Source organism: Rhea pennata, chromosome 3 (genome assembly GCF_028389875.1).
Source record: "Rhea pennata isolate bPtePen1 chromosome 3, bPtePen1.pri, whole genome shotgun sequence".
Taxonomy (NCBI): Eukaryota; Metazoa; Chordata; class Aves; order Rheiformes; family Rheidae; genus Rhea; species Rhea pennata.
In genome coordinates, this window is record NC_084665.1 from 96,061,968 (window position 1) to 96,083,900 (window position 21,933).

The 21,933-nt window shown below is 37.1% G+C and overlaps 1 protein-coding gene across 1 annotated transcript in view; it reads right to left on the reverse strand.

Moving 5' to 3' along the window:
• Positions 1 to 21,933, reverse strand: part of CD109 (CD109 molecule) — an 89,468-nt gene that overhangs the window by 49,291 nt on the left and 18,244 nt on the right. The window contains exons 3-10 of the mRNA XM_062572848.1: positions 20,362 to 20,390; positions 15,700 to 15,930; positions 15,425 to 15,550; positions 5,645 to 5,684; positions 4,630 to 4,714; positions 2,268 to 2,364; positions 1,085 to 1,220; positions 92 to 201 (exon numbers count right to left, since the gene is read on the reverse strand). Of these exons, the coding sequence (XP_062428832.1) occupies positions 92 to 201; positions 1,085 to 1,220; positions 2,268 to 2,364; positions 4,630 to 4,714; positions 5,645 to 5,684; positions 15,425 to 15,550; positions 15,700 to 15,930; positions 20,362 to 20,390 (854 nt within the window). The remainder of the gene's footprint in view (positions 1 to 91; positions 202 to 1,084; positions 1,221 to 2,267; positions 2,365 to 4,629; positions 4,715 to 5,644; positions 5,685 to 15,424; positions 15,551 to 15,699; positions 15,931 to 20,361; positions 20,391 to 21,933) is intronic.

A 21,933-nucleotide genomic window follows, 5' to 3' on the forward strand; every position in this document is an offset into this window, starting at 1 on the left:
TCTGAGGCAAATTTTGGTATCTAAGCAAAAGTATAGGAAAAAAACCTCCCATTTGTTTACATACAAATCATAATGAAATAAAAGCACTCACAGTAGCTATGAAGTTCAGAGAAGGTTTTATTACTCTAGAGTAGTCCATAAATTCAATAAAATAGTCACTTTGCTTTGGAAATATGATGACACTTGAATTTTGGGAGATTCCTGTTGGATAATTGAATGTGTTTAGATAACATGGTTTTACACATACATTTCTTTAGCAGCAATATTCTTTTCTGCCTATGTTCTTCAGACAATTCTATCATACTTTGCACTGTTTCTACTCCTATTGCTCTCCACCACTCCAGCTAAGTATCAGTACAGAGGTGGTATACATACTGCCTCCACCCTATACTAGATAAATACACTGCACAACACTCTACTCCACACAGACTGTGTCAGAGTATCATACACCTGACAAAAGAAAAGAACTTAAGAATCCCAAGTCAGACAGCTTTACCTTAATGGGGTCTCTACAGAAAGTCTGTTGAAACCCAGTTTCTAGGACTGGTAGAAATGTATACAACTTTATCTTTTTTTTCTAATATGTAAATTGAAAAGCCACATGAACCCACAGAAAGGCTCAGTTTGCAAATCTGCCTGCCCAAAAGACAGTGAAAAAGACAACGAATGACATGTGATCAGCGAACTCTTCTATTAATGTGGTTTACAAACAAGTAATGCAAGTTTATGATCAGACTCAAGTTTGTAAGACTCATATCAATGCTAGTAATTCTTTATGCCTGCTCTTCTCAGCAGAAGTGATCACTTATTGGCCATCAGCCTCCATCTGAACAAATCTCTTGGTTATTTAATAAATCATTTAGCATAGAACTGTACTCAGCTAAATTAACAGCTGGTTAAACTCTTTAATATCAAGATAAGTAACAGCTGAGATAAATGTATACAAAAGGTTAATATATCCTTCAGCACACAATACTTTTCCTGGTATTTCTAAGCCTTTCTGTATATTATAAGAGCCCACTAAACTCTTACAAGATGGCCTACTCCATAGATCTCTCAAGGAAGACATCACACAGCAACATACCTGTAAGCGACTCAGTAACTACAGCCGTAATTTCTATCGGCTCTCTGTAATCAGTGTCATGGTGGTGCCATGACTGATCAGCATACAAGTCTTGCAACATAAGTTTGCTACATGTAACATTCACAGATCCATTAATCTGCAATGCAGAAAAAAAAATGTTTATCAAACCACCAAAATCAAGTACATCTTTTTACTTACAGCAAATTATTTCTAATTGAGTTCTGCAGTTCTCCTCATGTAAATTCTGGAGTGTCAACACCAGAAAATTCTGAATGCTAAACTTTAATATTTGCTTTTAGTAATCATTCTCATTAAATCCAGTTTAGTAGTCACTCTTATTAAATCAATTAAAAGTTCATTACTGTTTAGAAAGAGAAAATTATCTGTTGTTTTTATGTAATTACTCAGATCTATAGTGCCAGAGCACTAGTATCTATGTTGCACAGAAAAATAAAATCAACAGGTCCCTGGGAGCTAAACTCTATCTAAATTCTCAAAGCTCATGCTTTCTGTAGGCTAAGTGCTGCCGAAGGCCTGAAGTCAGCCAAAAGAAAACACCAGACACTGTTTAACAGGAATTGTAGCTTTTTTAAATGCAGTCCACAATTTAATACCAAAAGACCTGATTTTGCAAAAGGATGCCAGGAATCTATCATCACTTTAAGTCTTTAAATCAAAACTGCATGCTTTTTTAAATGTCATGCTCTAGCACACGCCTAGCCCAGTAATTACTGTGAACAATTACTATTTAATTAGTAGGCAAAACTCTTCAGTCTCTACTAAGTTAGTGTTCTACCTAGACAATTTTATAGGTCTCTTCTGGCCTTATAATGTAAGGCTATGAGTACAGCGGTCTATACAGAGCCAGGGAACATTCCTGGGTGCTGGAATGCTATCACCTATACTGGTAGGATTGTTCCTGGAACGTTTTTTCACTGGGGCCAACTAGCACTCTCCGAAACAACTTCCAGGCACAGTTCAACAGATGACAAAGCCAAGTATCAGGCAGTTTGAATGCAGCCGTTTTGCTCTGGAAAACAAGAGCGTCTAATACTCTTCATGCAAGTCCCTCCATATACTACGCCAGCTGAACGCAGCACTTGAGAACAGTTCCAGGCACATTTAACCTACAGACATTGCCTTAGGCTCTACATCACTATAAGCTGTTAAAAAAAAAACTCACCTCCATTGTTTTTGTTACGTTTTTCTTGTTTGTCCAGTAAGAGACAGAAAGGCAAGTGACTGTTACAGTTCCCTTCACTGGCTTTCCATATGTATACCTGAAACATGTCAACCACAGTCAAACAATCCACTGCCTCAAGGGCCTGGCTGCCTTAAGATTCTCCAAGGCAAAAGATTCTGATAAAATGTTTTTTCCCTGGTCTCAAATATGACTAGAATACATGTGCACTTTGAAACACGAAGCCTTCAGCAGGGACCAGCGTTTTGACACTGTAGACAGCAGCCCCCAAAATGGAGAGTATACACAGGAGTGCTGCCCTTTCCTTAACAGGAATTATAGAAATCTACTACTATTAAAGAGCTGTGCAATGCAGCCAAATTAACCACATTTAACTAAGCTGGAATACAATATTCTTGTGTCAGAATAAGAGTTACTTTGGCACAGCTATTCTGGAATGGCTTTCACTTTCTGAAAAGAGATACAGAGAAAAAAACAACATTGTCAGATATTTCATTTTGTTATTTCACTGTAATTAAGGATATCGGATTCACAATAAAAGAAAAAATGTCAGCTGGAAGCAAGTTATTGAATAGAATATCAATGTAGTATAATAATCAATAGGCACCAGAAATAAAATGGGATGTAGGAAGTGAAAGTGTTATGCTTCTCAAATGCTGCTAATACAAAATGAGAAATCCTGAGAAACTTATCTTCAAATTATTTAATATTCATAGTGTAAAACAAATCATAGTATTCCTATTTGGCAAACAAAGCTTCTAACTCTGGTAAATCTGAAAACGGTAACATATTCAGTTCTCAGAATGCCATTAGCAAGCTCCATCCAGTCAGTGAGGTAATAAAATAAAAATTTTACACAAATGTCTCCAGGTTGTATGCAAGAGAAGCTATTAAATTACCAGATTCAGACCTTTTAGAAGAGACAGAGAAAGGGAAAAAAAATTTTTCAAAAACATTGTTTTGCATCTAGACTGCAGTCTTTCTGAGAGGACCTAATCACAATAATAAGCTACCATTACCCTTGAAATGAAGGTGTCACTGAGTGGCATCCCTATACTTATCTTGCCTCAATCTAATAATATGCCAGACATGAAAAACGGAAAGGTTGTATGACCTCTACAGCCTAAAGGACATGTAAACTCTTTGTGTACCGAGATACCGTATCTGTAAAAACAGTCACCAGCGACGGAATCACTCCTTATAAAAAAATCATGGCGTATCAGTAAAACTTTGGCACTGCTGCTACTCAAGTCTCAGTGAATTCACTTCCATCCAAGTCTGTATTTATTGCAGCAGATAGATAAATTTTCAAATGTCTTACTAGCGCTCAAGAAAGGTGACAGGTAACCTCCAGAAGACCAAAACAGCTAACAACAATAGAAACCAAATGCACACTGACATACACCAGACTCCAAATGCAAAGTAGAATGTGAAGAAAAAATTAGGAAAAGAGTACCCTCTTTTAAAAACTGTACAAATCTAGACTGTTTATATTGTCAGGTAAAATTGCCCAATGGAAGGGACAGGAAGCTTTTTCATTTAAGTCTGAACACATCATTTAACTAGCTTCTAAATCAATCATTTCTGCTTTTCACTTACAAATGAAGTGTTTAGAAAAGTAAGCATTTTTACAAAACTAAACTACCATAAAAAGATCTTTTTTTCCAGGTCATCTTGGATGAATTTTTCAAGTTGCTTTGTTCATCTCTCATCTTTCCAAAACAAAATTAATTTTCATTTGAGATTAATGTATACCGAGTTTTTTGTCTAAGTACTTGTTTAGTTGAAAAATAAAATTTTATTCATATGGTAGTCTACAGTAAAGTCTCTTCTGAATTTCTCAATATTTATCAGGCATAGTGTTTTTGTTAGGCAAAAGTCTATACTTCTTTCTTAAACCCTATTAGGATAGGAAGAATGTGGCTAAATTGGAACAAGAAGCATATGCCTAGAAGTGTCCATAATTTTTCATTTGGTCTAATAAAATATAGTTACTCTAACTACAAACATTGACCTGACAGACTGAAGAACATCATTAAAGATTAAGAAGAAAAAAATGCTTAAAATTATAAGCAAAAAATCATGACACTCTATGACTAAGACAATAAAAATAACTTGATCATAGTCTAGAAATACCTCTACCCAAGTAAAAAGTTGTAATTAAAAGTTTGTTGAAGATCTAAAAATGTTATAAGAAGATCAACTAACTAGAAATGGAAGTCAGGCAGCTAACTTAGATTAGAAAGCCCTTTTTAGCATTCTAAACCCAATTTTTGTCTTGACACCTACTGAGATACAATTATCTTAAGAGTGAGGGTGACATTGGTATCAGTGATTTACTTACTTTGCAGTGACAACACCAGTTATGTCTTCCTCTCTCAAAGAGTAGTATAACGATGTTTCTATCATGACATCAAATTTTGGTAAAACTGAAAAAAATTATGAAAAATATTAAATTCACAAAAGAAAGAATATCTAATTTTTTTTAAGTAATATAGGTAGTTCACTGTGATGTAGTGAAGACTAGCAGTTTCCTAAAGAATGTAAGGTAAGATATGCTTTTAACCCAACCCAGTGCATACGTAAGACCAAGACTGCCTGTTGAAAGGAAATACCAAGCAATACAAGAGCTGCCTGCAAAAAAAGCCTGTATTATTGAATCATAAAAATGTCTCAAGCCAAACTGGCAAGGAAAAAAGAAAATTTTAGCCTATTCAGCTTTTATACAAGCATTAGTAAGCTTCAGGATCAGACATTATGCAGACATTTTGGAATGAACACACTGCCTGCATAATCCTGGGAAATCAGGGACAGTAACTGTATCTCATATGCTTAAGATAAGTATTTTAAAGATTGCAGGACATTCAGACACTATAGTAGTAGGTCATTGTAACAGTCAAAGATAAACAGGGTTACTGATAAAATGATGATGTTCTTCTCAGGACAGAGAGTCAGTCTCAGAGAAGCAGAAGACGGGAAAGTTAAGAGTTTCCAGGAGTACTGAAAAGGTTCATGTTAGCCAAGGGAAACCAGACACTCTCAGCTCTAAATTTATGGAAATGCTAGGTTCTTCAAACATGTATTTCAGATCACCTATGTCAGGCTCTTGCACCTGACTTCCTAGAGGAGCCTTTCTTTCTCCACTGAACTATAGATGCAGACCAGGGAAACCAGTTTTGCTTCGCTAAGATGAACCACAAGGAATAACCCCGGGTTCAGTATTTTATTGACACTAGAATCACTTAGTTACTTTTATTTAAATGAACATGTCAATGGATATAGCACCTGATATTAATGTTTTTGTCACATCTAAAATTCTACAGTTTGGTTACTACTAAATGCACTTAGGCAAAACTTACCATATTCCATCACTTTAAATCTTTGATAATGAACTTGACCCTATTGAAAAAAATATATAAGAAGGTACATAAAATTGTGGTTAGATTAGCAAGTTAACATATCTTTTAGGCTCAGCTGCATGCATATTTAGGTTAAATTATAATGCTGGAATAATGTGTAAATGTAAATCATGACTCAGCTATTATTATTACACGTGGCTCCTATGAGAGCCATGGGAGAGCATAGGATCTGGAACCTGATACACAGCAGAGTCCAAGTGTACATAAAGGCCTCAGGGAGTTTCTGCCCACAATCTGCAAGACAATCTACATAAGGCTGATTTCTATATAAAAAGTAAACATGCAGACTAGCTTAAAACTAACTAGCCTAAGTATTCACAGTAATCATGGTGAACCATGGCTGAACTACCAGTAGTATCTTGGCAAGCTCATTTAAAATTAACTCAGGTGTCCCTAAACAAAAGTGAAGTCCCTACATACAATGCCTTTTGTAGAAGATGAGACCAATGAAAAACATGTAAAATTTTAACTCTCTTCATTTACTCAAAAACAGGTAAGATTTTATTCTGAACTCCAGTGTACACTAACTTCAGCAGAGATAACCTAAGATTGTAGCTTCCTTTTTTTTATATTTGTTAGTTAAAAATCAATGTTAAGAATAAGCAGCTATAAAATATACTAGAGTTGGCCATTGCCTCTATTTTCTTATTTTTCTATTTTTTTGCTTACTCTCTGATTTTCTTCAGGAGAATATCTAATATCATATTCACATATTCTGGCATATTTTTGAGATGTGACACATTAGGCTAACAACAGCACGTTGTTGAGAAATTAATTTTAAAGTTTCTTCACTCTCTTTACCATTTAAAATTCAGCAGGTATTTTTGTTCTTAGGTAAAATGACAGTTGACGCAAGCAGTCATATTACTCACCCACATAATCTTTGCTTTTTATTTTCTTACTCTATTGTTCCTCTTTGCTAAAGTGAGAGTAATTCTCACCAAACATGTAAGGCAATTGTCTGAGGATATATAACTCTTGAAGGTTCAATGATCTTTTACCACATCACGCTAAAAGCTCTCATCAGCGGGGTAATGGCATGAGCTGATTCATCAGTAGTACCTGGAACTGGAACTCTGAATTGGAGCTGACCTACTTGACCTACACCATAACTGTATTTGAAACAATGATCAAATACTCTTTCATAAAGATTTGTTCATCACTAATAGCTCAGATTGCTCCTCATTTAACCACACCTGACACACTAATACATTCTTTTCTGATAAACAATATATCAGTTAAACACATAAAGACTAAAATAGTTGCTAGCACAATACATCTTGTACCCTGGGTCTTACTAATCATTTAATATTTCCTGTGCCAATAAATAGATGATGTTCTTGAAGGAAAGTAAATTACTGTATATGAATAGAATTACTTCTAATTAGTCCTACCTGAGGAAAAAGAATTTCAGGATGTTACCTATGAAATTTTCATGCCAGCATCCATCCAAAAATGTAAAATAATATAAGGATCTGGTATAAACTTTAAGGGTTTGGCTTTAAAATAATGAAAAATAGAATTATGTAAGAGAATGTACTGCCTTGTCCCAGATCTCGTGACTCAGTCCAAAACAGTTTTGTGCCTAGTTCGGATGCAGCCAACTTGAACGGAATCCCCAGTCCTCCCATTTGGTGAACCTGAGGAAGGAACGGAGGCTAGACTGGATGGAGCAACGGTCCCAGCGATCACAGCAGCTTCCGAGCTCAGAGTGGATGTTCCAGTACAAAGACTACTTCCCTGTTGTGCAGGACTTCAGGCCACAGAGGAGAAGCAGCCAAAAAGAATCTCAAATCTCAGGCGTGACAGGAACAGAAGGCGAACGAAAGGGCTCATTCCCCATTATTTACTTGCTCAAAGGGGAAAATCTGAGCTCATCTGGGCTGGAATGGTTTAAGAAACCAGTTCCCAATGGACAGGAAGGGAGTGGCTAATTTTGAAAGTTTATTTTGTCTCTTTGCTTAAGACTCTCTAGGAAACAAGATCAAGATGGACAAAAATCTGTCACTGGGAGCTGTCTATTTTAAAAGGTTAATATCACTAGCTGCTGTTCGAAGTTATGCTGATGTGGTGCTCAAAAATCTGATTTTTCCTGTGATTGTATCAAAGAACAATGCAGCCCCTACAAGCTACTAAATGCACTGCGGTTCCTCAGTGAACAGGGTTTGAAGTATGGGGCAAAAAAGGCCAAACATGGTATACTAAAGTTTATCAGGCAGTGTGTGAGAAAACTGCTTTATGTTCCTAGAGTCTGAAACCTCATGGTCCTCCAAGGACCTCCTCTGAGAATCACCTTGCAGAAGAAGTAAATGACAATAAAGGCATTTGGATATTGTAAAAGATAGTCCATACTAGTCTGAAATATATCACTTTATGGAGTTAGTCCTTCTCTGAAAGAGGTAAATGAATTCTGTAGCCTCACTTATCAGCAGACTTTATCCTGTCAAGATTTTTCAATGGAGGTGAGTGTGGCCCGAGAGGATTAGAGTATGTTCCGAGAATTCCTGTGGGTGAAATTTTCAGACCTGGATTCAGGATGGCAACAAATTGTAACTGATTTCTCTTAGCTGACTTTGCTAAATAACATCAAAAAATGAAGTTTCTTATAAAGTATGTCTATACTTTTCCTAGAAGATTTCTATCAAAGTAAAAATCAGATTGCCTCAATTATCAGCTAATAATTTCATGATTAACTCACTGGTCACCAAAATAGCTACCGTATTTATATTCCCACATTTGAAAATATACATGCATATTCAGCTGTCTTTACATTAGTGCAGATCATAGTCCTTACAATGCAAAATGCTACACTACTAACATGCAGTTCAAAATCAGATTCTTAGGAAAATGACATGCAGAGAATTTATCTCATGTCTGGTTCTTTACATTCTCTACTTCCAACACCAAATATATATATATATATATATATATATATACACACACACACATAAATACACACATACATACATACATCTATATGGTCACTCTTGCTGCTAGGCTCATGAGCAGAGCATTACTCCAGGAAGTAGGATAAAAAAGCACCTCCCATAAAAATGAGCTTTTCTTTCACACTAGCATGTAAGTCAAAAAAGCTAATTAAAAGTTAAGAGAAGTGTAAGCAGTAGAGAAAAAAAGAGATTAAAGTGAGATTAGAGCTCTTAACTCCAACCCCTCTAAAAAGACAGCTTTTATGACAGAAGCAAAATCACAGATTCATAGTACAGGGCAAGGAAAAGACCCTAGTCATCTAGATGATCTGCACGCCAAGCCAAATTTCTCACTAATGCACACTTTTCAGCCAAATTGGTTCCAAATAGGCTAAGTAATAGCACTTCAATCACTTCACATCATTTTACTTCCTCAGGGCAGGGCTGTCTCTCTGGTAAACATTGTTCAAATACTTTGGAGTTTAAGTTGTTAAACCAGTTTCCAGAAGTGGTGGCTCCTGAGACAAGTGTTTAATTATAAACACAATCCAAGAGAGACAATATTTTTGGACTCGGACAGGAAAACAGCACGATGCTTATTCCATTTGTTTCCAGTGCTGCTTTATGCTATTATAGTTTACTCTTCCATGCCTCCTTCTGCTTCTTAAACATACTCATCCTTCCAGACTACTGTCACTTTGCTCTAAATCAGCACTGCTTAAACCACAAAATGTCTATCACATTCTGTGCATGTTGCCCAGAGTAAATCCATCAATCAAAAAATGAGTGCCAAAAGGAGATGTATATAAATACTCTGAGATCATGAGGATGATAGACTCTCTCTGCATTTGCATCTTAGATGCTGTAGACCCTGACATATAAGGATCACTAACAACTGAGGTCCAGATTTTGCTTTCCTGTGATGAACTTGTTCCATTTGAAGTCATTTGGATTAGATAACAAGAAAGGTAAAGCAATTTTTCTCCAAATTTTTACTTCCTCTTGGCAATCGAAAGTCTCTGAAACTAATGTGGCCCATATCCTTTTTTTTTTTTTTTTTTTAATCTATTTTTGACCCATGAGTCACAAGTTACATCAGGAAAGACTAAAGACTACAGGTGTGTTCTTACTGACTTTGCTCTGAAAAAGCAAAATGCTGGCTCTTCTCTCTCTCTCTCTCTCTCTCTCCTTTTTTTTTTCTTTCTTTTTTTGTGATTATACTGCCATCTCCTGGTCAACGTTAGCAATATTTGCTTTGTAGCTGACTAAATAGATTTTTATCTAGACAGAATTAAAATCATAAAAACATCTCATGATCACTTGATTTTCATGCTTTACTGTCTTATGCATTAAACAACTTCAAAAAAAAAAATTCTGCATGAATTCCCACACTTCTGTTCAAATCCAAAAACTAAGTAGAGTCCTACTAACTCTGTTGGTTAGAGCGTGGTGCTAATAACGCCAAGGTCGCGGGTTCGACCCCCATACAGGCCACTCGCTTGAGGGTTGGACTAGATGATCTCCAGAGGTCCCTTTCTATGATGATATTCTATGATTCTACTAATGTCACCAGTATTCACACTATCAGTTCCTGATTAAATATCAGTGCTCATTTAAGAACTACTGAATACACAGAAAATCATAGAAATATTATTTATAGATTAATTTTGAAAGAGGATGAAACTTTTTAAAGTAATGATATAACCTCAAAATCATTTGATCAAATGTGAAATCTGTAGTTGATCCAACAGTAAGACATAACAGATCACTACAAATGCAATAGAACATATATAAAACCTAAAAAGTTAAAAAATTAAAGTGTACAGGATATAATCAATCCAAGTTGATTTTAAAAGTTGTTTTATAACTGAAGTTTTTTAAAAAAATAATAGTTTTTCAAAAATATTTTCAAAAACCCCATTCCAGCTGAAACTTCATTAATCTCCAACATTTCATCATAAATTTCCAAATAACAGCTTCCACCAATTAGGTTATAAAATGTCTTATACACAAGAACAACTTTTGAAGAAAAATACCTACCAATAAAGTTCAGCAACTAAAAGCCTTTCAGCAGCAGGCTCCATAGCAGGAAATAAAGTTATCCAATTAAAATAAAAGATGGAGACTTGGGAAGCCGACTGTAATGACTTGTGTTGAGTTTTCTTGGAACAGCTGTACTAACACCCGGACCCTTATAAAAAAGGTACTACAGGATGGTTAATAGCAGCAAGCAGTCAGAACCTGGTTTAAAATGAGGTTCAGCAGCAGTATTTCCAGGAATTCAGATTCTGCACACTAGGGAACTAATCTGTAATGAGTGGGAGGCAAGTGTTATTTACTGACTTAGCAACGACACTTTAAAGACAAGAGTGAAACCTCAGGTGGAAGTTTGGACGTAAGACACTTTAAAACGAAAAGCTCAGGCTCTGACATCAGGATAGCCAAGTCATGCAGAGATCAGGCTCAGTTTGCTACCTGAAGGTGTTCCTGAAGTCCTAAGTAGATTCAAAAGCTTTGCTGGTTAGGGATACTGCGGTCCCAGGGCTAGCAATACTAGCTGAGGTTAGACAGCTGTATCTACAAAAGTACTGAGCCCCACTGAACTGCAACACAGACACATCCTACGCGTTCCTTAGTGCTAAATGGAAGCTCTCAAGGACTTTTGTTACCAGGAATGGACTAGTGAATCTATACAACTTTATATGAAACAGGAAAACTTGTAGATCCCTTGAATGGCAGGTTCAGAACAGCTAAGAATATCCAGGCAATAACTAGAAATATCCACTGAGTGATCTCAGTTACTCGTCAGCTTTCAGTGACCACTGAGTAGATTTCCATCAACCACTGTGGAAACTTAAATGCTTAGTGTAACTTACATACAGACATGTACATGCTGTGAATCTCCAACTGAATCCCACTCGATATGACTCCCCGTACTTCAGGGCAGAAGCTCACTTCTAATTAACAGAACTATAGAGAATTTCCCATCAGCTAAGTTGTTCTTTTCCTTTTTCTGCAAGGTTTATTACATTTTTCACTAATCCAATAGTTTAACATGTTACCAGAAAAAGAATAGTGAGATAACTCATTAAACACATTTAGTTTTACACAGTATCTCTAAAATTATTTAACATACTCTGTACACATCACAGCCTTATCCAAGACAGTTTTATGTAAGACAATTTTGTAATGTGTAGGTGCAGGCTATCACACAGAGAAATTGTACAGATCATTATGCCATTATATTCTTTTAATTTAGAATTTGAAAATTGAAGTAAAGCAAATATGAATGTTGGCAGGAAAATAATCTGAAAGAAAGCAATGTAAGCTTCTAGGTGTGGGGCTTTGGGTTGCTGTTATATTCCCACAGGATATACACAGTGAGAAAAAACTTTTTTGGGGGCGGGGGGGGTGCGGAGGCTTAAAGCCTACAGAGTTTTGTGGGGGTAATATACTGGTCCTTCTCTCCTCTACTTCAATTTTCAGTTCATAGAGCTTAATGACTGAAGTGTGCATTTACCCTGATCTCCTTTTACCACAGGTTTGGTTACTGTAGTATTCAGTTGCATCTTCCAGAAATGCAACCATTCTCAGTTGTAAAAAATCAGGTAATAGAGAAGTTCTCACTTCCATTTGTAGCTTGTTCCACAGACTGAGAGTTTCACTGATGAAAGACTTCCATAAGCCAAAATAAATTTGTTTGACTTTAGTTTCCAGTAACTGGTTCATACTCTATCTTCCTCCACTAGTTTAAAAAGCCTTTTAAAACCTGCAATGGCATTCACACACTGTAATCAAGTAATCTTTTGATTCTTCTGATCCCTAGTCAATAAATGAAACATCCACAGTCTCCCTTTATGCATCATGAAGCCGCCTTCTTAGACTCTCTAAATTCTGTCATCAGTTTATATTAGAAAAGCACCCTGAGTGAGTGATGATCACCCAATAATAAATCCATATCTTCTTTGGCAGACTTTATGTATCTTACATCAGTATTTTTCATTAAAATTTACTATAATCAAATCCCTTGCAAAAATCTGTTACACCAGTGAAGCTACCTTATTAATCAAATCCATAATAGCCTTAAAGAATTTAATTCTTTAGCAGCTGAATCCCAAATCATCTTTGTCACTATTTTTCTCAAGACTCATGCCAGATGACAGATCTGTAGTTTCCCAGGTTACCTCACCTACTCCTTTCTGTTAAGAACATATTCTTCTTCTGCTTGTCTTCTAAAATCTCATACACATTCTGAAAGCGTAGAACCAACATATCTATTAAATGCTTCTCTCTCTGCCACATAATTGCTGTTTCCTCATGTTACTGGGTTCTGCCACTGCTGGAATTTCTTTTGTTACCAGCAAATTTAAGGAAATCATTCATACTTTTATTAACCATCATGTTTTCCCTGGGATCCTTACATTTTCTAAAAATATTCAAGACTTTAGACTTTCTCATTTGATTTCTATTTATTTACTTCAATTTTTTTCCATTTATTAAACACCCAAATATTAACCACTCCCTTTGTCAACAGAAAAAAAAAAAGAAATTTATCTCTCTTCTATCCAAGTTTACCTTGTCCCAAGAGAGTGTTCTTGTTAAATGTACCAAAAATGTTTTATAGCACCTGTCTGCTGAAATTGTTTCCTGTAACAATGGTGAATAGAGGAAGATATCCAATTTGATAGCAGTATACTGTTTGTCCCTGGGTATTCTTCATGCTGCTGGAGTATTTGTAGCTCTATTAAGGACCCCAAATGTTTCATTCAAGGCCACCCTAAGCACTATAGCAAATCCCTAAGCTTTAAAAATTTAGTAGTAAGGAAGACAATTTAATTGAAATAAAATAAAGACAGTCTAGGAATGGCTTGACCACAGTAGATTTAACATGAACCTAGGCCAATATTTTTGGCAATGGTCAAGACTGAACACCTAGCGACTTGTATCAAACAGGGCTAGCAGGTAGTGATCCTGTGCTCTCCACGATATTCTCTCAGCCTCTGCCCACCTGTGACACAGGGGCCTCCAGAACCAGTGCTTTCGATTTAACAGTTTTTAATGGATTTTATTTCTATGAATTTGTCCAGTCACTTTCTGATCCCTTCTGAACTTTCAGGATTCACAGCACCCTCTGGTTATGTCCTAGGTAGTTTGTTCATGCTGTTTTCATTGTTTTGAAATTGCCTTTTAGTTGCTTCACCTGGTGCCCTTCTAGGCTTTACACGGGGAAAGAGAGTGAACTAAATGTTCCCTGCTTACCTTCTCCTATCTACTCATGACTTAGAAGACATTCTCACCCTGTCATTTCTTCTCCGGGCTCATTGACATTCACTAACCCTTCATACTACATATTGGACGGCTAAAATTTAGAATACTACTCCTATGATCTACTAAGATTTCAATTCACACTTCACTTGTCTGTTGTCTCACAGTTGTGTCATTAGCCCAGATGAAATCTAACACACTTTTTAATTTTATAATATTTTTTCCCAATTTTTTGTTTGTTTTCTTCCAAGAGAGAATGAGTCAAATCCTGAAAACAGCTGCTGCAGTTCCTTGAGCAGTGTCCACCTGACTTCAGGATTATTCATGACTTAGCAGGAAATCCACACAGAACTTCACAAACATTTTTTTCTCTGTCAAGAAAGCTGCTGAAGAAGCCCACTGCTGTTACCAGCCTTTCTGAGTCACACTTCACTGCTCCCTGAAATGTGTGTACGCAGCTATGAATGAGGCCGTCCTGTGAATCCCATCAGTAACCTGGGCTGGGTTAGCCAAAGAAAACATAGAGATGCTTTTAAATCTGGGTCACTTCCCTGATGCAGTTTGCATCTTTGCCTCATTACAGCTGTCTCAGCAGGACTGAGAAGCTGTTGAACAGCAGCACAGGGACAGGAGGTTACATATGAGCCCCAAGTTCAAACCAGCTTTTCTTCTTCTGCCCCAACAGCTGCCCATCTTGTTAGGACATAAATCAATCCCGCTGGTACTTGCCAAATGCCTCTGAATGGCCATTGCAAGCCAATTCAGAAATGCAGTTCTCAAATTATAGGCACTTAGAGCAACACACAGCCTTGAACTACTAAAACTCCAACTATTTTTACAACCTATTTCACAGTACACCATGAATGCATACATTAAATGGTTAGGACTGATAAAACCCAAAAGTATCAAGAGCAACACACAAAGTAAATCACATCAATTTTGTTATGCAATATTTCTGGTATATTATTCATCTCATTTTGCATAATTCATTTGCTCTCAGTAATGCTTCAGTCATTGTGAATTGCTGAAACACCGCTAAAAGTAGACAAACATCTACAAATGACAGTATGTGGTTCCACATCCCTTCGGACACTGACTGACCACATACCAGGGCACAAAGAATTTCTGAATATTCACTTAGCAAACAAAAACCAACAGTGTCTTACTTAAAAAGGAATTTAAAAAAAAACTATTCTAATATTCCATAAGATCTTTTATATTAGTATTTAAAACTCTCACTTTTTAAATAATATTCACATTTTCGAATCAAAACCCAGATCTCAGGATAAAATATGTATGCTTTTACATTTTTTTTCTTATAAAACCATACAGTATTGAAATCCTTATGAGTTTTGCTTAGTTTCCTTGGGTTTGGGGTGCAGGAAGGATTTTCTAATCTCTTGGCCCTTAATAACTTCTGGTTTTGCTTCACCAAAGCACATCTCAACTCAGTTTTATTCACAATTGTAGAGAACATTGACTGGGGGTGGGGAGGAAATCTCTATAAACTGGCAATGTTAATACTCACATCCACTTCCACTTCTATGGACCAGTCTCCTAGTGGAGGGTTCATGGACAATTGAAATTTTTTGGAAACCACACCCAGATCACCCTCCTCCAGCAACCACTGCTGAATCAAATTCTTCCGAGGGTCCTAGAAGAGTGAAGTAAGGCTGCATGTTAAATGTGAATGGCCTTATTATGGCAAGATTTAGATAGTAATTCAAAAGATCTTTATTTGGCATGTAAAGCTGGAACATACATCAAGTTCCAACACGTAACTAGGTTCCTGCAGATACTTACTCGGATAAATATATTCAGAGAGGCTTTGTAAGGTTTGAGATCAGGATAGACTGTGACAATCCGAAACATCACATCCTGTCCTGGTTTATACGTAGATTTATCAGTCTGGATGAATACAGAGATGCTCTTTGACAAGTATGTCAGGCTGGTACGGTTAGAGAAGACGCGCTGGCCCTCAGCATGGCCTTCCACCAGTAATTCATAATCGCCAGAAGCACTGTTCAAAGGCAGCTAAAAAGACAATAGTGACTCACTGTTACTATCTAAAGTATTATTGAAGAGGTTATTATTCCAAAAACATTTGCCATAAAGATCTCTGACCATTCCTAAACTTGTCAAATTATGTAAATTCTCAAAAACAGAAAGAAGATTTTAGTGTAAGGGTAAGACTTTCAGTGTGAACTTTTTCAAAGAACAACCCTGTATTTAGACTGTGCTTTGGTAGCAACCAAAGCTGTATTTTCACACATTAATGACCCACTCCGTAAGAAACCAAATTCTTCAACTGTATCTGTAGAAACAGCTCTGCAGCTTTACTGAGCTGACTCTGAAGTGTCATTTCAGCAATTACCTATACAGCAATACCCCATACTACAATTACCAATACAACAATTATCCAACAACTACTTGCAATAACATAAGTAGCTATGTATTCAGATACCATTCACATACACATAGATACTATGCTCCCTCTCTTCTTTCATAAGTTATTTAGAAACTTCCTGGTTTTGATTTTGGGGGCTAATTTTTTTTCAGACTTTGTCATTTTCTAATAATGAATTTTCTAGGAAAGAAAAGAACTGAAGAACCTATGTGTGTTCAAGATGATCCAGAGAGCAGCAAGACACATTCTATCTTGCACTTCTTTTTAGCAGCTTTAGCATCCTGTCCTTTTGGGTAGAAAAACTAAATTCATAGGAAAACATCCTCAGGAGGTAGACATTGCTTTTCAATAAAATCTGAACGATTTTTTCTCATTTCAGTGGTTTCATGAGTCATACTTACAACACCTACTACAACTCATCTAGTAAGAAAAATAATTATTTTCCCCAAATGCTAAAGAAAAAAAGAATGATAGATGTTTGTATATGATTAACTGAGATGCTTTATTTAGGATGCGTATTAGATGCTCCTACTAAAGTCCATGAACAGATAGACATCTGCCATCTCTTAGGATCATGTAAGATCAGAATGACCAGGTACACGTATTTCCCTCTCCGGTGAGTAAAGGAGATCTGGAGCTCATAATTTGGATGCATCCATTCATTTCCCAAAGTTAGGTGCGAAGAATCCCAGTTACAGTGGATCTGAAGGCTCTAAGCAGAGATGTTACAGTACACAGGGAAAGTTCACCTTGACAGACAACATCACACAGACAGTGCATAACCCCAGAAACATTCCAGTCCAAATTCTAGCTTCTGTAATGCCATCAGCTTAGGGATATCTCTTTGAAGAAGGAAAGGGTTTAATAAAATACAAAACTGGTTCCCATAAATAGCACTGCTACAAAGCTTAAAAGTCACATGTTTCTGTTTGTAGTCAGAACAGTGTAAACCTGGAATAAAACTGCTCAATGTCAAGACAAGTAAAACAGACAGAGGCTTACATTTTTCAGCATAACATATGGAGAGTAAGCACTCCTTTTGCACTAGTAATGAAAATTACATCTGGCAACTCATAAGGCACAGAATTTCAAAAATATCCTCACAAGTTCTGTATTGAAATTCTGCTTTGCTTTTAAATTTTGTTTTAAGATCATATAACAAGTTAATGGAATTTCCCAATCATGGAAAAGTGTCATACAATGACAAATGAGCTAAATACAGATGTCTATACCAAATATGTTTCCTTCTGTGTATAGAGGGGAATCAGGAACAACTCAATTCTCCTTTTTGTTGGTCTGTTTTTAAAAACAAGTCAGAAAGAAAATCAAGAGCAAAAATAAACAGTCTCTTCTTCACCCATGAACAGGCATACAATGACACAGAAATAAAAGGTCCCCTTTAAAATCTGGACTTACACAAGTAACTTCTAGGTGCAAAACACCACACTGAATTTAATTTTGCATCTTCTTCAGCTGTAGGTTTTTGTATACACATTGCCAAGAACATATGATTCACATATTTCAACAGTCTCATACTCTGAGGCCAAATATTTTGGAATATATTAAATAGAAGAACAGCCTTATTTACAGTATCTATCAAAAGTTAGCTCAAAATAATTCATTTAAGAATATTATTTAACAAATAGGTTGTATTCCCTTTAAAAGGGAGGCAAAGTTGTGAATAAAATGGGATTTTGTATTATCGTAGCAGTAAATACTGTTCTTAAAGCACAACTTTAACATATTTGCAAGGACTGTCTTTGATTTCTTACTTAAAAGACTGTAATTGCCATTTACAGATCTCATATATTTTTACATCACGTTTTTCTATCATGAAGAGTGGCAGATAATAGCAGTTGCTCCTTTAATTTTTTATTTGTTGATATTTTAACATTTCTCCCCAAAGATCTTCGCTTCCTATAATTCAGTGACAAAACTGCCTGTTTTCTTTCTCAATGTAAATGCCAGAAGCAATCAACTTTGCATTGTCATGACAGCGTATTAGGACAGCTAAAGTGTAATCAAATCTCGTTTTACATTTCTATGCTAACAGAGACTAACAGTGCTTCTAGAAGGTCAGTATTAAACTAACTATTTACCCCAAACCCATCAACTCCTTCTCTAAAAAAGAACATTTCTCAAGCAAAAAATGAGCAACAGTAGCTACTGGGAATTTATTGTGAAGATATGTATTCTGAAAATTTATTTATTAGCAAATGGCATAATTATCCTCATTTTGGTGCTCCTAATGTAACACAGAAAAATGCCATCTCAGGCGCTTCTGCTAACCACATCAGTTATTGCCACGAGTGCTTCAGACAAGGAAGCTACTATTTCCTTTGGAAAATATGACAGCCAAAACTGGTAACTCATTACCCACGTTATGTCACCAGCCAATTGTACTCTCAGCAGTATGTAAGTGTATCATAGCTACACTAATGAAAAAAACACCTTCCCATTAAAAGAAGAGTTAGTTTTCATAGTTTCAGACAGCAGTGAGAGAGGGAGGAATTCACCTCACCTAATTCCAGCTGCTGAACACTACGGTATCTAGTTTTCACTAGTTGTCTGGATTTCCTCTGCAGCCAGAAGAAAGAGAAATCCAGAAGGTGATTCACCCTCACCTGGGGTGAAAACCCATCCTCTCCCTCTTCTCTCTGTTGTTTATGGAGGGAATCTAGACCAGTAACTCTTGACTAGACACCTAACTTCTATATAGTAAAAGTTACATGAGATGATTCACTCCAGAACATATATTCCCAACTTTTAGAGATTTTGCAAGGGCCCAGAAACGTTTTTTAAATCTCCCAACTTCTGAGGCTGCCAAATCTATAAATTCAATCCCTGGAACATGTATAGGTGTACCTTAAGTTATACCAAACTGTAATGGCTCCCCACAAACTGACAGGCTGGCTGGAGACCATGAGGTCTAAATAATGCTTGACCACTCCTGCGTAATCCCCAGAACACACCCTCAGCATTCAATAAACTTCAAAAGAGTCCCCAAGGAATTTATTGGGAAAATCTTCAACTGCTTTATTAGGGCAGCAGCAAGACAGTGGGCAAGTTAGGATTTGAGTTTGGTATTAGATCCCAATTTTATTTATTAAATTGAAAAAAGTCTCCTAAAATACAAAGTTTTTCAGTTTGGAAATCACAGTGGCTAAGAGTGGTAATGAGATTTCATTTTGAAGAAAGATAGTGAGATATAATGACACTTTAAGTGTCACCTGGCCAAATTACAGCAAGATATTTACTATTTAACTTTTTAAATGGAAATTTCTGTGTTTGCTACTTGACAATTTAGATAGGTATGTTTCAAGCTAAGAATCTGTATAACACTGAACTGCTCATTGTGATTAATTATCCACCTATCAAGTATTTCCAAATGATTTCATCAGATATGCAGATTATTTGAGATCAGAATTTAAACTTACTGGACTTAATAGATATTCAGGCTTACAGTTGTTTTTAAAAAATAGAATTTAGTAAAACATTTTTCCTTGACAGCAATACACAATTCTTTAAATTCAGCTTCTAGGTTGAACATCCTAGATTATACAATTTCAGGATTCATCCTAAATGCACAATTCTGTAATATATATTTCTATTGACTGATTAGTATATTATCCATTTTTACTGAATGTGCATTTCCAAATCTTAAAGAAGATTTTTTTATTTTGATTTCAAATGTGGATTATTATTTTGTATTATTCTTTCAGCTCCAATTAGATGCATAGTGCATTTAAAATAGAGATGTCTGTATTAGCTAGTCAAAAATAACAGAAAACAAAGTTCTATTTTTGAGTTTTAAGACAGTTTGTGCTGATGCTGGAAGTCAGCTCCTAAATCTTGTAATTATTTGTAACAAGCTGCAGAGCACTTGATCTGAAAACGCCTTGGTTTATTGGTCAACAAATACATTCAGCTACGAAAGTGAAAATAACACGTATTACATACAAAATACATGTCATCAGCATGTCATCAGCACAAGCCGATGAAAAGTTACAGACAGTCAGCATCTTCTGAGAAGTAGGAAAGGGAAAAAAAATACTTACTACTGGAAGAACAAGAGTCCCAAAGGAATCTAAATAAAAGACAAGAAGAAATACCATACTGTCAGAAACCTTGTAAGAGTTTATCAGAAGTTTCAACATTTACAGGACAGTTAAAAAAGCAGCTCTGCTCTTCCATTCCCGTAACACTTATCATACCCATTTGGTAACTAAAATCACTTGCTGTGGCTACTGCGGAGCTCAGTGCATGCTGATAGTCCAGCCAATATACATGTGACTGCTATGACCATCTGGCCAGCAAGCACATGCTTATCAGACAATTGACTGTAGCCAGGCACAGCCTGGAGATTAAACTGAAAAACAGATAGATTTGAAAAGCCTTGAGCAACTGTTGTGTCAGTCAATAACAAAATGCTGTATTTATATTTCATTCAACATCTCATTCTCTTAATTGATACCTCCAAAATCCTGTCAAGACCACTGTCAATCACTGTTACGTTGTGTGATTAACCTCTCATCTGCATGCACAAAGAAGAGCAGAAGAGCAACAGCAGGCAGGGGAACAGGCTCCTCACAGGCCATCACAGAGGAGCCATCAGCCCATAAATGCTCATCTCCATGCACACCAAGGAGCCCAGAGGAACAGTGACAGGAGCCCAGGGGCACAACGGCAGGGAGTCCCCAGTAACCCAGGTGGAGACACAAACTCCAATCCAGTCCTCAGGGCTGTCCCAGTAGAGCATCACCGTGAGTCAAGGAGAGAGGCTCTCCAGCCACCTCACAGACTGAGGGGGTCACTGCCTTGGTGCATGGGGCCCGTTATGGGATGCAGGGAAGAGGATCTTGTGATTTTGCAAGACTTGTTATGGGATTTTTAGGGAAGGAACCAGAGGTGGGAAGAGAGAGGAGTCAAGGAGGTTTGGGGAGGAACAAATGTGGGGAAACATGAGCAGGGGGGATAAAAGGGGCTGGTGGTGTGTTAACAGGAGCTGGTCAGTCCACCCGTCTGGCCATGCCCTGTGCCTGACCACCACAGTCTGTCCTGCTTTCTTATTAAAGTCCACTTCCAACTATTCTTCTGCCAGAGTGGCTCTCTGCTGTGTGTGTATCTGGAGGTCTGAGCGCCAGCAGCTGGAGCGGGATACGGGTCACAGGGCCCAGGTACCTGGGTGTTGCAACTGGAGAGACCGGAGTGCATGCACAGGGTGTGGATACATGTGCCAGTGTGTGATCACTAGCAAACACCAAGCCAAACTAGCCAGTGAGCAGGTGAAGTGGCCAGGCAGCAAGTTATTTGCAAAGCAGAGTGAGGCACCTGGAACAGTCAGATATTGGAGGGACCAGGGAGTCCAGACCAACTCAAAAAGAGACCATAGGGTCAGGGCGTCTCTATGTATGCACAGACAAGCGTATGTGATTGTGCATGTGTTGGTATGTGCGAGGGGGTCTATACCCACAGCTGGAGTGGGGCTGTGGGTCTCAGGGGCTCACATGCCCAGGTGTCAGCAGCTGGGAGACCAGGGATCCAAGGCTGTTTACTGGATAGACCAAGCTAATGGAGGGATCCAGATTGTATATATAGACATATTCCTATTAACAGACTTTCATCCCAAT